Genomic DNA, 18331 nt, shown 5'->3' with positions numbered 1-18331 from the left:
GTGGAGTTTTTAGAGTGACTTTTCTAGTGCTGTATCCTCAGAGCTTGCAGTATTTCATTTTTTAAGAACTCATTCTCATAAGTATTTCAATTTTAAGAACAAGCCAAGCTTGTTTGTTACTGCAAATGCCATACTTGTTACTGCAAAATACCTCACAGGCACCACTACCTGCACATTCAAGTTTTTCTTCACAAAACTATTGACCAGAAAAGCAGAAGGCCACCCCATCTAAAGTGTAAAACTACTCCAGAAAATACAGGCTAAACCTAAGGGAAGATGCCTTAGAAGCTGTAGTCAGTTCCTCTCTTTATCAGTAGCCTCTTCTTTTCCGGGTGCTTCTCATTCCCAAGTCCTTATTACCTTCCTATTGTGGTTCTGGTGCTTCTCCAGAAAAGGACGGCCTTTGAATTTCAGATATTCATAAAATAGATGGGTGACAATAGGATTGCATGGCATAAACAGCTACGTGTGGTTTACATGTCACCACCTGATTCCCATTGTGTTGAAACTGGGAGCGCAGCCAGTCTGGGAACACAGGACTGTTTTAACCCCTCTCAGTGGCACAACCAGGTTTGGCTTTTGTGCAAAGAATGTGATGGACTTTTGTTCCCCAGGGCTCAATGCCAACTGCCAGAGCCTACCTGTTGTCCCAATGTGTTTCATCCCAAAGCATTTGCAGAGTGTCTGCCTGGCAGTTTTTCCACTACTCTGTGCTCCCTGCCGCTGCTCTTTCTTTTCCATATTTACACAATGCTTGCAATTTTTAATGGTCAAGCAAATGGAACAGGTTTCCCAGGGAAGTTAAGGAACCACTGTCCCTGGAAGTGTTGAAAAAACATGCAGATGTGGTTTGGTGGTGGACTTGGCCATGCTGGGTAAATGGCTGGACTCGACCTGGGAGGTTTTTTCCACCTTTAATGATTCTACTGGAGGTCAGCAGAAGGGACAGAAGCAGGAGCTCTTCTCACTCTGCAGCATTTCCAGTGGTGCTTCCCCAGGGGACATTAAACCTGTCTCTAGGGTCCGGGTTCTGTGCAATTTTCTCCTTGGAGAAAAACAGGAAAAACTGGTGGATACTCCCCTGTCCTGCATTAATATTTCTGTGAACACCATGCTTCAAACTTATTGACTGCTCCTAGGATTAATTTGTTCAGCTTTGCCAAGCATTTGCTATTTCATGGCAGGAAAAAAAAAAGGCAAGAGAAGAAGCTAATTAAGTGGACCTTATGCAAACTCCTTTTACTTTGCATAGGAAAGACACAAATTGTTCTCCTACCTGTGTGACACACTTTGCCATGCAACAACAGTTCCTTCAAGTTATATTGACCTTTCAGAGCAAATTATTTCCTCAAAAATCATGTTTTCTATTTGATGGGTTTTCTATCTCATTAGAGAGCCATTCCAATAGAGCAGAGCTGATTTTTACCACCAGCTGCATTGCAAATTCTGGAGTGCTTTGTGAAGGCTCAGTTAGCAAGAAATGTGATTATGAAGACTTTAATTTACATATACAGGACAGATACTTTTCAGATACTATCTTTTGTTTACCTTTAAGTGCCAAATACACCTATATGTAAATAAGGCTGGATTTTAACACTATCTACTGTCAAAATAGGGAACCTTGCCCTAGGAGTACATCCATCTAAGTCTGCTAGACTAGACTTATGGAAAAAAAGTCAGAAATAAGATTGCTAGTGGTAGAATTTGGCTTGAATTTATCTACATATTTAGGTAGCCCTTATGTGTATGCAGACAACTTGGAAATAAATATATGCATCAACTTCTTAGCCAATTTAATGCTCTTGCAAAAAGATTTTTCTGTGCTAGTGAGTTTTTACAAAAGCAGATGGGGAAAAAGCTCCCAGTCTTTTGTCCTAATGAGAGTAGATAGAAGGAAAAAAAATCCTACATTTGAATTTTTCCAAAATTTTTCATGTCAATTTCCCTGCCATTTATTTCAATTTAAAAAAAAATCCATGGCATTGGGAACTTGGCATTGTAGTAAGTTGGCCATGCCAAACTTCAAGTTCTTATGCCTTGGAATATGGCAACAGGAGGGTTTCTCGAGGAAGAAATGCTTGGAATCCTTTTTTTTTTAACAAGGGTAGATCTCTAATCTTTTTCTTAGAAAACTTTTGCTTCTGGATGGTAATTACAAAAAGGAAGGGAAGGAATGCACTGGAATAGAAAACTGAAAGTGAACCCTGAATATGGGCAAGTGACAGGTGACTGAGCATTGTTACAGTGAGGGTGAGAAGCTGGACTCAGTTCTCAAGAGATGACAACTGCACTGTCTAAAGTACACAGATATAGCACAGAATGATATGGCATTTGATATTGGGTATTTCTTCCATTGCTGTTGTAGGGTGAAGAAGGCTTTCCTGGCTTCCCTGGACTGAAAGGGGACAAAGGAGAAAAAGTAAGTCAAAGTCTTTATTAATTAAACTTTGAAAAGTTTAAGAGTTTATAAGCTGCTGTGGAAGTCTAATGAAAACTGACCCTACTCTAAGTCTTTTGTTTTACTTCTGTATTATATTGTGTCTCATTTTGTGTAAGGAAGGTGCTCAGAACAGGATATTGTAATGTTGTACTGTTTTTCATCAAAGTGCAGCCAAACATTTTTAAGTTTTAAAGTTTTATGATGATGCTCAGCCACATTTGACAAATGTGTGGAGAGCTCAAAGGCATGAGCTTTGACTAAACTTTGTAAAACTCCAAAATACTTAAATGTAATAGAACAGGAGCTCAGTGCTAATACACACAGGAACACTAGAGTCTCTTCAATATGAGACACAGAAGGCCAAAGATTACTATGACTTTACTTGCACTGAACATAAATAACTTCTGGACTGTGGTGGCCTTTAGCCGCTTACTGTGTCATCATTTTAAAAAAAACAAAAATTAAATCCAGTACTGAAATAATTCTGTTGACTAGTATTGACTTTGGACACATTTGTTGGAAATCCCTTAATCAAATTCTCATTTGCAGGAGGAATTTTAGGAAATTAAACTTTTTCCACCTCTTATAAAACAGCAAATGTTCCAGATCAGGCAAAATGCCTCTCCAAGTAACATACAACAAACCAGCCCTGTACAATCACAGCCTGCAGCGCCCATGTCTGTTTCTCACTTGAGCTTTTTTTTTTATAACACACCTAAGACAAAACTGCTGCAGTGCGAGAAGTGAAAACACTAAGCCAGTTCCTCACTGTGTGTTGAACTTGTCTGTTGTTTGTTCCACTCTCCATTTGTTCTTTAAATTGCCAGCTGCAGGCAGAAAACTTGCTTTTTCTCCACATTTGCTGCTGTTCCTTTTAGCTGGGGAGCTGCCAATCTCAGCATATTTAGTTCCATTCATCCTGGTGCATAGGAAGATTTTTAAATGGTAAAATCTTGAATTTAAGTGGTGTTTGGCTTTCTGTTTCTTTGTTTTCTACACCTCTGCATATTCACAGCTCTGGGACTCACTTCCCAGTGGCCAGGGTCATTCCTGAAGACTGCTTGAGTATATCAAGTCTTCTTTTCCATTTGCTTTTAGGCTTACTACTTATGTATATTATAGCTTTGCCTAGAGGCTTCTGAACTTCGGGATGAATGCTGTATAATCAAGGAGGAAAAAAAATAATAATGCAATTTTTGAGACAATGGAATGGTGAAGAAAGAAGCTAAGATAAGATGATATGATAATATTAAGATGACTCAGTTGTTATGTGTCTAATTAGCTCCAGAGCTTTTATATTAATTTATTCTTAAATGAGTTAAGTGGACTAGAGTGCCTAGTTCCTCATTAGCAGCTCATCAATCATGCCTAGTGTGTTAATGTCAGCAGCAGCTCCTCCAGGAACTGTAAATAATGAATGTTTGTGTTGAAATGTTTCTCCTCATTTCTTATTCTTCTCTAGATGTGCTGCTCGTGTCACTGCACTTGCAGTGGTGTTAATGCTGTGCTGATGATAACTCTGTTGTTGTTACAGGGTTCCCTGGGCTCACCTGGCCCCCCTGGGAGGGATGGAGCAAAAGGAGAAGCTGTAAGCCTTTTTGTTCCTCCCATGTAATCCTGCTTTTCAGTGTGAGGCAGGCAGTGGGCATCAGCCTGCATGGAGTGGAACCCGTCTGGGGGATTTGTGTGGTCATTTTAGGAGCAGCAGAAATAAATGGCAGGAGGTTAATAGTCCCAAAACTCTCCCTCACATGTCTGCAGCCAAGGCAGGTGTCCTATGGATAAACCATGGCTGGAAGCTCCAGGGCAGCTCTGTTGTCATTCATTAAGGAGGGAGAGGGAGCAGCCTGTGGTTTGGGACCTGCTGGTAAAGAGCTGCAGCTGCAGAGCCTGGCCACTTCTTTTATGGCTGGCAAGGAGTCCTTGGCTAGCAGAGTCAGCAAAGGTGCAAGGGACCATGCTGCTTTCCACAGCAGGAGAAACTGGAGTCTTGGTCACAGAAGAAAATACCTCGAGTCCTTCTGTGCACTGATAAATACTAAGAGAAGAGGAGGAGGGCAAGGTTAGTTCTAGGAAGATTGCAGTGTACCACATACTGCCTGTGAGAGGACCACAGCTGAAACACAAAACCATAAATATGTTTTCCAGTATCTCATAGAAGTGTGTTTTAGAGCCTTACATCTTTTCCCTTGCTTGATCACCATCCCTTAGAAATGTCTTCAACCTAATGTTGAACCTTCACCATGTCATTCACTTTATGGCAGTCACTTGGTGGCAATTGAAGGAGCTTGGGAAAGGATTCTCTGGAAGGCAGGTATACACAAAAGGAGACACACACAGCAAAAAAACACTTTTCCTTACATCCTGTTTTTTCTTTGTTCTACGATTGCCCTACTTTGGAAAAACTGTGACAATTTTTCAATATTGCTTCCAGAACTGATGCAACTTCATCACATCACACATGGCATGGAATTGAACAGTGTTGTACTTACAGAATTCCTTATAAGATTTGTTTATACACTGCAAGGTGACAAATCAAGAACAAATGCATTTTGCTGACTCCAAGGAATCCATCTTTGCACACTTTAATCAGTGCAAGCTGCTCACAACTTAGGGAATTCATTTTTTACTACTTGATTGTGTTTTGAGAGTAGATAAAGAGCTGCTTCAGTTTTCATTTTATTTCTGCTTTCATTTTTCTGAGGAAAACACATTGTAAACTTTCAGCTCTCTGTATAATGGCACTCAGGACTGTCAATATTTCTAACTGTATGCACTGACTATTTTGAGCTATCTTAGCCTTTCTATATAAAAGATTTGTGTTTACCAGTGATATTTCTGTTACTTGCAGGGTGAACGAGGACATCCAGGGGCCTTTGGACTGCCTGGGCCACCAGGTCCAAAGGTAAGCTTTCCTTTCTTCTTTGCATGGACAGGCATATTTCTTTAACTGATTTTTTATGTTTAGATGGCTTGAATTACTCATTTTTGATGACATTTGATATTCTTACTAGTGAATTTAGAAACTCAAAATGCCCATTTTCATAAGGGACCTGCTAAGGTATCAGCAATTATGCAAAGAGTGTAAGAAGAAGAAATAACTTTTTTTCAATCAACAGTGTAGCTGGAGAAGGTGAACAAAACATGTTTTGGGGCACATAAACCTTGTGTCGTATCTTCTATAGCTTTTCCAACTCTCACTAAGATGCTGATGAGAATTATTACTCTTACTCTATGACTTGAAAAATAGAACATGTAGAGATCCAATCCTTAATGTTTCTGCCTAGTTTGGGAGCTTCTGTTTTGCACCAGTGAGCAGTGCCTGAGTGATACAGAACTTAAGCCAGTGCTTATATCACTGGGTTTGCTTCAAACAAGGTGCTTCTGAATGCAGATCTGGTGGGACTTAGCTGGGCATCAGAAATGCAAATTTTGATGCAGCAATTCTCTAACCTTCTTTCAAAGTCTCAGCTCTCCTTGCCTTGTTCCCTGGTTATTGAGGGGATAAATACCCTCAAGTGGTTTCAGCCTTGCTGTTATAACACAAAAAGTAGATGGTGACAAGTGTGTTTTTGGGGGTACCATGCACAGCAAGTTCAGTTCATCTTGTAAAAGGTGCTGCAAGGACAACTATTTGACTGCCTAAATTAACTTCACTCAGTTCTGTTCCTGTAGAAGCCAAGACCTTTGAATATCTCATCTTTCTGAAAGAGCCATTTCTAGTCACTTAAATCTCACACTGAGTTCACTGATGCCATTACCCTCAAACAGGAGTTTGGTACCTCAGCACCTTTCTAGGTGTAGCCTTGACTGTCCCTTGGCTCTGTCTGAGAGGACTTGATGAAGCAGGTCATACACAGGTCCTCTGTGTTCCTCAGCTATGCAGAGCCCTGTCACCAAAAGGTAATTTTGCATAGATTTTGCAAAGTCCCATCAGGAGAGTATCAGAACTCATGAGGAGTTTGTAGATTAGCAGAAATACTTGGCAGCCATCCCAGGGTTCTCTGTGGAAACCACATTGGCTTCAGCAGGGGATAAATGACACGTGCAAAGCAGGGCTGGGCTGAGCCGAATGGCAGCACACTGAATATTTTGCACTTAATAGGATTTGGATCTTGGATGAAATGAACTGAATTTATCACTCACAAATGCTTTTTATCTGCATCTCTCCTATCAAGTAAATAAATACATATTTTCTCTCTGTCCTCCATGTCTCATGTAGTGGAGTTACAGAACAGCAGGCTATATGATGCTCTATGTGGTATGAATTTCCTCACATTTGCTTTGCAAAGCTTTTACAAACCAAGCTAAACTGAGGTACTTACATTTTCCTCAAAGTGGACTTGATCCTGCTCCATATTTCCCACCAGGTTCTTCAGGAACATGCAGTTCTGCCAATTAATGAGGCAATGCAGAATAGAAGGAGTTCAGATCTATGGGCTGGGCAGGACAGGTGCTGGTGGGGCTGGACCTAAAGACATCTGACTGGACAGTGCCAGGTGCTCCCAGGGAAGACATGAGCTTGGCCAACCCCAGCCTCTCACAGTGCCTAAATATAAAATTATTGTGTGTTTTCACAGTGACTTTCATTTACCTCAATGAAGCATTGGCTGTGAGCAGTGTCCTTGAGCTGGATTCTGGCCTGAGCTATTTTAAGAAATAACCCTGAGTTGCTGACAGGGCTTTAAAATCTAAAACAGGAATCCACATTACTCCTCAGTGTAAAGCCTGAGCACCTCATCAATGTAGAACAAGGTGTATAAGGATGGGTGGAGTTGGCAATTAGAGAGGTCACATCTCCAATTACTGGTGTAATGATTATTTAGAGGTTTTTTGGCAGATCACTTATTTTTGGCATCAATATAGCGGCTCTGGGCTCTACCCCAGGCTCCGTGGAGAGCAATGTTGCAGTTTGTCTGGTTGGTTGGGTTGTGATCCTTCCTGTCTCAATCCATCTTCATTAGCATTGAGCCAGACAAGCCCAGTGTGTGTTCAGCAATGATACCTGTGCCCCAGGAAATTCAGCCCCTTGTTTATCTCCTTGGCTGAGGAGCCTTTTGCTTCAGTGGGAATTGCCAGCACTTTCTTTTAAGACATTGTCTTGTACTTTTTACAGACCTCATTAATTGTGTGAAGCTTCCAGTAGCACAGATAAGAGTCCTCCAGACTTCTGGTAATGGAATTTCAGTCCAAAGAGTTACAGAAATGGTCGTTGAGCCCATCAGGGTTCATGTACAGGTTACAGGAATGAAATGACCTTGGTACATCATCCCTGGTTTTACTGGTTTTGCTTCTCAGTGATGTCTCTGGGGGAGATTGTTCCTAGCTCAGTGTCTTCAGCATAAACCTGTAGGGTTTGGAGTGAGTTTTTTCTTTTTCATCAAACTTGGAGGGTAAATTTCTTTGTTGCCCAAGAATAATGGATGATCTTGCTGGCTACAAGCTGGACACAAAGAAGAGTTATCAAAGTCAGCCTTGTGCTGAGGTGTTGGAGCTTCTGGTTACAGATGTCATGGTAATCTGAGATGGCAAGAAATATTCACTGGTCAGTGGGGAAAACTCCCACATAAATATGTGGGACCTCACAGGTTAATTTAAATGGAATAAGTGGGTCCAGAGAAAAAGGGTCAGATCTCAGATTGTTCACTGTACAATGTTATGGCAGAGAAATAAAGTTTGGATTTTTGAGATCAGACCCTTTAGCCTGCAATATCCTGCCGCAAATATTCAACCTTTTCCTTCATTTTTCCCCACTGTATCTCTAATAAAAGGATAAAGAGGTTTTTTGTGGTTGTCATTGCTGTGGCACAGACATAGCTATAGCATTCCCATCTCAACTGACAGTTATCTGCACTTAATAGAAAAAGCAGAGGGAGAGGGGAAAAAAAAAATCAATCCTTTGAAATAAAAAGTATTAGGTAAGAGTTTCATTTTGACAAATTTCCTTCTTGCTTGCTCGACCTGTCGAAGGTCTCACGCTTCTCTGGTTTACCAGACATGATCTCAGCACAGGCCTTGAGTGGGTTCAGCACATCTCATCCAGACAAACCCAGTTTCTCTGTAACTTCTGCTGAGTGTTACAACCACGTTTTATGTAACAGGACTGAGTTAGACTTCTGCAATTTGGATGACTTGGAGCAGGACTGTTTCTCTTGGGGTTTTGCCTAGACTTTGGTAGCAGTATTTCTCTGCAGGCTGAAGGAGAGATTTAGGTGCATGCTTGCTATAAGAGGACTTGCAAGGCTTCCTGACCTTGCAGAGGTCTGATCCCAGAGCCATCTTTGCTTGTGCTTGAACCCTATTCTTGTTAACCTGCACTGGGGAAAAAAAAGCCTCACTTCTGCTGCTAATTAATTGCATACATGTCTTGCATTTTTAATTTTATTATCTAATGTAAAACTTTTATTAATACAAAATCTAGTCATTATTATAAAATTATTTAGTAATAATATCTCTATCTGTTTTGAAGCCTTATCCATTACAGCCACCCAGTTAGTGTTAGACAGGAGTTAGACAGATGAGAGTGGTGGGAAGGGGAAGTGATGTAAGTAAGAAAATAATCAGTCAAATAGGTGATATAAGATGCCAAACCAATTCTCTAGGTCAGCTTACCAGGCCCAGGCTGTCTCCATGGGACAGTTCTGAGGGCTGAGCCTGTTCAGCTGGGGATCCAGATAATTTTCAGGCATTGTAAGACAAATAAAGGCAAACTGTGAGCACTCTCCATTACAGTGTACCTTCTCCAGGGTGAGTCAGTGCACAACCAGCTGAAAGACTGATGAAATGTACCTGATCCTCTTGCATTTTTTCTTATCAGTAAACATAAAACATTGGAAAATTTAGTTCTGATCTGTTTCTTTGCATTTACTCTTCAAAACATAATATTTTGAAGACTGTGGTCACTTTGCAGCAATGTATACCTTTGCTTTGTTCCATTAATGCTATGTTCAGGAGCCCCAACAGGTATTGGGTGCAACAGCTGACATTGCTAAACCTTCTGAAATAACCTCTAGAGAAACCTGTATGGGACAGTTTGTAGTTAAAAGTCTGAAAGCAGAAGGATAAAACTTGCTAATGTCTGAGGGGACAGAAGAAAATACTGGAGTGTCAGTTTGGGTAAGTAGCTGGAAAGACATGACTCCTGTATTAGCACTGAGAGAGCCAAGAAGCCTCAATGTGAGTCTGGAAGACCAACTTGCATTTCTGACAAACTAATTTTATTCTTGGTCTTTTATATGAAAGAGTTTCTGGTGGTTTACTGTATCTCAATTTCTTGCCAGGGATCTGAGGGAAAACAGGGTCCTCCAGGCATTAAAGGCTACGTAGGAGCACCGGTAAGTCACGGCTCTTGTTCAATTTCTAATGCTCTAGAAACTTTCTTTACTTTTTTAGTGTGTTCTGCCCATACATATTTTTTATTATTAAGCAGTCTATAGTCTGTCTGACCACTTATCTGCACTAAGTCCAAGTGGTAAAATTGTCTTGACTTCACTGAGTTTCTTCTGTCTTCTTTAAATGAGAACAGACCTGTAGCCAGTAGAGAGATGTCAGCGGAAATGACTTGATTACTGAGATAACAGCTGGTGATTTTGTGATGCTCCCACTGTAATGCAATTGCTTTGGTCTGTGATGATGCACCATTTATATGGTGCTTTAAAACTTCAACAGAACACCAAGAAAAAATACCTCCTCTCAGCAAGTTTCCAGTCATATTTTCAAAGCTCTTTCTTGTAGTCCCAGCTTGGTAAGCAGCCTTTAAGCTGATGTTGGAAAGGCTGATTGGATTTTCTGAGATTTGCTGACCCAGATGGGGGTCATCTCCCACAGGCTGGAGGATGAAAGGATTGTGAGCTGCCCTGCCAAGTAGTACTTGTGGTGCTGGTGGATGAAAAGCTGGACATAAGCTGGCAGTGTGCACTCAGAGTCCAAAGGCACCATGGGCAGCAGGTGAGGGAAATGATTCTGCTCCTCTGCTCTGCTCTGCTGAGACCTCACCTGCAGTGCTGCATCCATCACTGGGGTCCCAGCACAGGAAAGATTTGTGGACCTCTGAGAGCAGGTCCAGAACAGGGCCATGGAAGTGGTAGGAAGGCTGTAGCACCTCTCCTGTGAGATAAGGCTGAGAGTTGAGGTTTCTCAGTCTGGAGAAGACTCTGAGGAGACCTTAATGTGGCCTTTCAATATATAAAAGATGCTAAACTTTTTAATAAGACCTGTTTTGATAGGAGAAGGGATAATGATTATAAAGTAAAAGGGGTGAGATTTAGATTGGATATAAGGCAGCAGGTTTTTGCTACGAGGATGGTGAGACTCTGGAACAGGCTGCCTGGTGAGATGGTGGATGCCCCATTCTTGGAAACATTCAAGGCCAGCTTGGACTGGGCTGTGAGCAACCTGCTCTAGTATAAAATAGCCCTGCCCATTTAGATGATTATCTAAATCAACCCGAGGGCCAAATATACCCAAACATGGAGCTCTCATTAGCTTGAAGGTAAGACTCCACTATAATATAAAGTAAACTGAAGTATTAAATTATTACAGCAAGAAGCACTATAGGCTTTGGCAGTTTTAGAGAGGTCACTACTGTCTGAGCATATTTGTCTCTCTATAGCTATTAGCTGATTGCTCAGTTTCTACAATAAAGATAAAATACAAGGTATTTGCTGAGCTAAGGAAAGGTGAAATCTTTTTCTGCCCATTGAGTCAATTGTCTGTGCTAGTGCCACACCAAACTGAGCTCCAGCAATGTTTCTGGTGTAGCTAGGAGGAGATGAATTATGCAGTCCTGAGGAATACTGGCATTGCATTCACAGCACAAAAATGTGCTGGGCCCCCAGGACAGAGTGCATCTAACCTTTGCCAGTTCTCAAAGCTACCTGCTGTCTGTCTGGCTACCACATCCAAACCCACTTGCTTGTTTATGCGATAGGTTTTCTCATTAGTATTGTCCTTTACCAAAGTTCTCATTGTTTACAAGAAACTTGAAAAATGCAGAGCATTGGTTGTTTTCCAGACCATCTGCAGCTGTGGTGTGTTCCCTGTCCCTCCACTCTGCTGTTGGCAGGAGGGTCGTGTGTCTGCAGGCAATATAATATTACAGATGTTCTTGGGCTCACAAGCAGTCCCTGCTCTGTGAGTCTGCTTAGATCATGCCTGTGGCCAACTCTGAGGACTGGCAACACAGAAAATGTCCTTGAGGTTCACTTGAATTGATTGTGCAGATGTGCACACTGGTATGGTGACTAATTAGAGGATGTAACTATGCCTCTACTTGGATTTAGCTTTATAATCTTTGTTTGTTTTTATTTTTAGGGTCTACAAGGAGAAAGAGGAGAAAAGGGAACACGAGGAGACAAGGTATTTCTGCTGCATGGTAGGAAAATCCAGGCTTTTCCTTTGCCCATTAGCTGAGGAGGACTACCAGGCCAGCAGCTCTAGAGAGGGATGGGGTTTCCTCATGCACTGCACTTCCAAGTGCTCCCTACCTCCCATGGGTGGGCAGGAGGGTCTTTGGGATCTATGCTGTCTACTAAGAACACATTTAGGGACTTAGTGTGTGTGTGTAGCTAGGGATGGAGGAGAGTGAGGAGGAGAGGAGTGGAGGTTGCCAGTGTGGAGATCTGAAGGATCTTCACATTGTGTGCACAACCTGAGAGTTGAGGATGGTCACTGACTGCCACTGACCATGTCTGCATCTAGAATTTTCCCATCTCATTCCAGTTTTTCACATCATTGAACTTCCTATGTTTCTTTTTTCTCCCATCCCCATAAACTCACTAGTAGTAAGTACCAGGTAATTTGTATTATGTCAAAGGCTTCAACCAAAGGGAATTGCTTCCCAGTTCCATGTTCTCTCCTGACTGTGAACAGCTGTTTCACAGAGTACAGGTCACTCTGGGATTTGAACCATTTTTGTGGCTCAAGGAAAAGACCAAATGCTCATTATACCTGGAAGAGGCATTTAAAAGGAGAGCTGGGCAGGCACAAAGCCTTTGTTATTTCAGTTTGCTCATTGTGTTGAGAGAGACCTCAGATGTGCACCCACTTCTGCTGTAGACCTGTCTGGCAGTGCTCAGGGCCCCTCAAAAATGTTCTGTCTTGCTTATGACTCAAGCCAGTCCTGACACAGGCTTATCTCAGGGAGGGTCTGGCAGCTTTGCCTGTGTTTGTGTAAAGGAGGGAGTCATCATCTTGCTGGCATAGCTCTGTTCCCATTTCTCAGTCTCCATCTTCTTCTGGAGAGAAACCCAGCAATTAACACCAAATTTTGCCTACTGGGAAAAATTATCAGTAGGCCCTTAGTGTGAGATATTGTGTTTCTCTTTACCAACATCCTTTCTGCTGTTTATGATAAAGTGATCATATTTTGTATTACCTATCTTCATTATTGCAGCTAGAGCAAATGGCTGGACTGTACTTTATCTCTGTCATGCTTTTCCTTCAGCCCTTTGCAGAACTGCATAGGTGTCCTGTGTCTAGCCAGTGCCTCTGCTGCTTTTCCAGAGGCAACATTGTCTAATCTGCTGGAATATTTGGCTCCTGGAAGAAAATCCATCTTTCTGACATCACTGTGATGGGAGAGGAAGCTGGAGCTGTGTGTGGGCAGGCAACTGACTAAGCAGAGGAAGATGAGAGTAGGGAAGAAATGAATAAATGAATTAGGTTTTGTTTCATTAGAAGGATCTGCACAATTAGAGGTGCTCCCCCATCCTTTTTTTTTTTTTCTTCCCTGAAGCAGCCAAATCTCTGCTACAACAATTGTGCTTCAATTTTTTCCCAGGTTTTAATGATGGTCTCAGTGCACCCACTGCCAGTGCTTTAACTTTTACCAGTCAGTACTACTGTGAAAACAGTGGGTGTAAATTCAGTGGGCCAAATATTTTCTTGTCTGCTCTTCAGTCTGTAACCTCAATACTGACACCTACGCAACCTGTGCTTCTTTGTGCCTGAAGAGAAAAGGTGTCATAATATCAGAGGGAAAACTACTTGATGCACTGAATATTGTTTTATCAAGTCTTCTCCCTTACTACCAAAAAGCCCTAAGTATCCCATCCATCTTGCTGCATTACTCACATATCCTGGGACCTCACATGTAAATGTTGAGGTTTTATTGTTGAGTGAGGTTCCCAAATCCAGTAGTACAGGTTGCACCTGCACTTTAGGAAAAGCACTGCACCACATGAGGGTTATCCCATGCCCTTTCTGCAGTCAATGAGCCCATTGTAGAACCCAGGACAGACTCCAGACAGGTAATTCTGATGCACTGCCCTGCTAACAGGAGCCATATCTGTATGTGATGCTTGGCATTCTAATTTAGGCACATCCAGCAGTTCAGTGTGACAAAGGGCATTGCTTTTGCTGGATAATCCTGTGTCCATCCTGCAAAACCTTGTCTGTTTTATTGAGAAGGGATTGTGTAAGAAGGCAGCAGGACTGGTCTGCTGCTGCTAGATTCCTCTGCAGTGGGTTTTTTTCTCCTCCAGCCTTTCCAGGGCCCTACAGACTCCAGGACAATCATTTTTCCAACAAATCATTAAATTTTCTAAGTGGTAGAGGTCAGAGAGCAGCACTGAAGTTTTGGCAGAATTGTTATTTCCCCTAGTTGCTTGTGAATCTTCACCATTTTGTTCTACTGGTTAAAAGAAGAAAAAACAGTAGAACACAGAAGAAAGAAATTGAATCTTAAAGTGAAAATTTGAGAATGAAACTTTAATGTGTTTGCTCTTTCTATTGGGAGAAAAGTGCCTTTCACTGAGTAGCCTTATTTAAAGAATGGGAAAATAATAAAAAAATACTTATAATGACAGATTTTTCTGAAGAAACAGCAGAAAACACAATTGTTTGGAGTGTTTTCAAATAGCTTTTTTTGTATTTGCTTGTATAAATAATACATTTGCCTTTTCCAGCCCGCATTGGTAGCAGTAAGAGCATCGACACTTTTCTGTTTTGGCAGCTAAAGCAGCGTGTGTGAAGTACTCATTGCTGCAGTGTATTGATGTTAAAAATTCTCCTGGGAACACACTGCACATTTTGTCAGCAATATACCAAGCTGTTGCTTGCTGAAAGTCTTAAATTCAGGATATTTGTAGTTCAGGTAGTACAAAGGAAAGCATTAATGTGGAAACTATACCTCCAAAGCAAGTGGATCTGGGTGTCTGACAGTGGTTTTCAGCGGCTTTCTGGAGGATACAGGTATCTTTAATTTCATTCCTTGAATACATAATTTGAAATAACGTTTATGTTGGAAGATTGATTGACTTTCTAAGGAGGAGAAATAAATAGTGATTAGCAAATCCATTTCTGACTGGGCAAATCAATGTAGTTTACAGAAGAAGCGAATTAAATCAAATGGCCTAAGTGTGGTTTTGCAGGTAATAACAATGATCTAACAGAATTTAAGATACAGAAAAACACTAAAAAACAGCATAAAACTATTAGTTTTCTGTCACTGCTTGTGCTTGTAGAATTTGTTTTTACATGCACATTTATGTTCACATTGGCACTGTGTGTGTGTTTGATAGTTTATATTCAACTGTGTGTGAAGGATCCAAACAAAATCTGTGTTTCATTTTTCAGAGGTTTAAGGACTTTAGAGAGTACAAGTCCCTATTTCTAGGAGTTTTTAAACTAAAGAGATTGAATGGTCAAAGGCCACAATCAGTAGGAGAAAATTGAAGTTCAGCAGACGTATGTAATTGATCCAGTTATCTCTATCAAGAACTTTGTTTATAAAATATGATGTTGAACTTGAATATGGAAGAACAGTACAGATCAGGGTCAGAATTCAAAATTATCCTGTAAACACAATTCCCCAAAGCAGAAGATGGCATTGAGAAGGGACAGCTGCAGGATGTCTCATACACATAGGACAACAAATTGCAGTTATGGATTGGGAACAACTGATCAAGGAGCTGTCTTGTGGAAAGGGGTTTGGTGTAAAGTAAACATTGTCCTGTGATTTAAACAGAAAAATAGTCTATGAAACATGAAAATATATTCCTGATCAAAGTTAGCCTCAGGTGTATTGAGTTTCATGCACCTAGCTACAATAAAGAGGTGCAAAAATTGGACACTGCACAAAGGGGAGCAATAAAAATGATCAGAGAACTGACAAACATGCCCATGAAGAAAAGTTGAAAGTATTATGGTTGTTTAGTCTAGAGAAAGTTGAAAGGGGAGTTTTGTAAATCTTCAAATACATAACAGGTCATTGCAAAGATGAAGGAAACAGTTTCCTCTGTGGGGGGTTAGGGAAAGACTTACTAGTCTGGAACTACAGCAAAAAAAATCAGCTTTAGGTTCAGGAGGAAAAACTGATATCTTCAAACAATAAAGTGGTGAAATCCATTGCATATGACCTTTGTGGACTGTCCAGCTCTGGAGACATATAGGAACAAATTAATTGTTCCCCCAGGTTACAGAAAGGAAAGGTGAAAAATGAAAGATTTTTCATTACTGGGTAAAACCAACCTATTGCTGGATTGCTTTATTAGTTTTGTAAGAGCTGTTCTGGGCTGACATTCTGCTGGAGCACATTGTCCAGTTTACACAAACCCACCTCAGCAGGCAGAGGAAGGATGCCAACATGGAAAGCTAGCACAAACCTGCTTCTGGTTGCAGCAACTTTTCATGGTACAGATGCAGGAATTTCAGCTATTTTCTCTATGGGACTGGCTGGAATTTCTCTCCTTATTCATTACTCTTGGAGCAGATAGTATGGGCATCACCTTCAGGACAATGACCTAAACAGCACAGATTTAAATTAGAATGGTTCTTTCTCTTCTTTTTCCAGGGAGACAGAGGCCTGGATGGATTCCCGGGAAAGCCAGGTGTGGAGGGGAAACAGGTATGTGGCAAACACTCAAAAACTGGAAGTGTTTCTTTGGAAAGAGTGGAAGTTGACCCTAAAACTGAGACTTATCCTGGGTGGTTGCTGAATCATGATAGTACCCAATCATGTCCCTATTCTGAGGATCTTTGGTACAGCTTTGTTTTTTGTTTGTTTGCTTTTAGAATTAAACTAGAATGCAACTTACACTCACAGGAAATGCCAGTCCTTTAAACGTGATAGTCTGAATGTTTGTCTTAATTTTCATTAAATACATAAGAAAGCACTCAGAGAAACTCGGTTGTTTAAGTCCACAACAGGAAAGGAAAAGAACTGGATTTAATATATTGGGTTTGTTTTCAATAAAAAAAAAAAAAGGCTTAGGACTATTCACATTTTTAAAACAAAAAGAAAACAGAAAATGGCCTAGAGATCAGTACATTTCTGCTGATCAGACACACACTGCTTTGTCTAAAACCACTATCTGTAGATTCCACAAGACTGTTTTCATTACCCAGGGAATGATACCTAATGAGAAGCATCCTTTTCTTCCAAGGACCTTCTGGGCTAAATAGCAAAGCACAAAATAAGAAGCAGAGGACAGAAGGGATTTGCCAAAAACCATGCAGCTAATCACTGCCACCCTTGAGCCTGATACCTCCAGGGTGCAGCATCTGCATCCTGCTCTGTTCCTCAGGTGCAGTTTGCCTTGTACCAAGGAGTGTGTGTCTAGTTAGTGTTTATCACTATCCTTGCAAGATGGAAATGTTTTCCAGTGTTACAGATGGATAAAGAACTGGTTTATACTTGCAGCAAATGTAGATGAAGTAGGAAAATGCAGAGGGATGTCAAAATGGATCCTTTTTGTCTAGTACTTCAAAGGAACAATTTGTCCAAGTGAAACCCTGTTACAGAAATCGGGTTTTCTGAAGCATTTCTTCGTTTTTCATGTCTAGACACTTAGAAGGGGGTAAATCTTCATGCCTGAATTTTATACTAAATTTTGTGTTTGATGCTGATATACTCACTGAACTGCAATTCTTCTGAACCAGCTGAAATTGGATTGGTGTTATTATGGCTGCTGTGGCATCTCCATTGTTATTCTCTTTCCTCTTTGTGCTGCAGAGTCAAAGCAGGCTCATATGTTCTGTTAGTTCCTGCCCAGTGCAATACGACATTACTGTGCTGCCAATATCTGCAGCCTTGTTTCTCCTGCACTTTAAAAAGAAAGACTTTTCTCTCAATTTTGCCTCTTTATAGGGCCCTCCTGGCAGCCCCGGCCCTCCTGGTGCTAGTGGGACCAAAGGAGACAAGGTAAGTTGGGATGGGGTGCACAAAGTGGATTTAGAAACACATTTGTTAATTCTTCCTTGGGCCCTCAGTGCTGGAAATATCAGGGCTGTTGGACTAATATTTATCTTGTTTGTATATAACAGAAGTTTATATATATTTAAATGTTTCACTTTTCTGACATGGCTTCAGTCTGAAATGGGTGTGAGTGTTAAAATATATCTGTTTATGACTCCTCTGCTCTTAGTTTAATGCTGATAATGAGAATAGAAGGAAATAGAGTGTAGTGTGGGTCAGGAATTTTCCTCATCTAAGAAATGTGGGTAGAAATGTCAATATGTTTGTGTAGAAACTGTTTTTCTCACCCAGGAGATGTGGAAATGACTCAGAAAGTGACAACAAAATGCCTCTGAGCCTCCTACCTGCAAAATAATTATTCACTTCTCTCAGCAGCAATTTTGACCTTGTTATTTTTCAGAGTTGTTCAAATATTCAGGGCAGCCTAATGTTTCCCTCTCTGTCAGAGATGATGCTGTGGTTTTGGTATTTCCGACCCAGCTCTTCAGCAGAAGTGGAAAGGCATGGCCAGTTCTGGATTTCTTTCTCTTTTTCTCCTCTGGATTAAGTCAGTGACCCTTATCCAAGAATGCAGAGACTGGAAGCAGTTCCCGCTATTTTCTTCCTGCAGTAGTGATCAGTCTTGATCACTTCATTCATATTTCTGAACCAGCTGCAACTGGTACTTCCAGAAGATGTTTGTCTCCTTGGTCTGA

The 18331-nt window shown here is 41.0% G+C and overlaps 1 protein-coding gene across 1 annotated transcript in view; it reads left to right on the top strand.

Moving 5' to 3' along the window:
- The window catches only part of COL22A1 (collagen type XXII alpha 1 chain), a 207546-nt gene that overhangs the window by 86504 nt on the left and 102711 nt on the right, over positions 1–18331 (top strand). Inside the window, exons 12-18 of the mRNA XM_066566730.1 lie at positions 2366–2419; positions 3975–4028; positions 5292–5345; positions 9721–9774; positions 11753–11797; positions 16233–16286; positions 17529–17582. Coding sequence (XP_066422827.1) covers positions 2366–2419; positions 3975–4028; positions 5292–5345; positions 9721–9774; positions 11753–11797; positions 16233–16286; positions 17529–17582 — 369 coding nt within the window. The remainder of the gene's footprint in view (positions 1–2365; positions 2420–3974; positions 4029–5291; positions 5346–9720; positions 9775–11752; positions 11798–16232; positions 16287–17528; positions 17583–18331) is intronic.

Source organism: Molothrus aeneus, chromosome 1 (assembly GCF_037042795.1).
Source record: "Molothrus aeneus isolate 106 chromosome 1, BPBGC_Maene_1.0, whole genome shotgun sequence".
NCBI classification, from domain to species: Eukaryota; Metazoa; Chordata; class Aves; order Passeriformes; family Icteridae; genus Molothrus; species Molothrus aeneus.
This window is presented reverse-complemented; position numbering and strand designations above follow the sequence as displayed.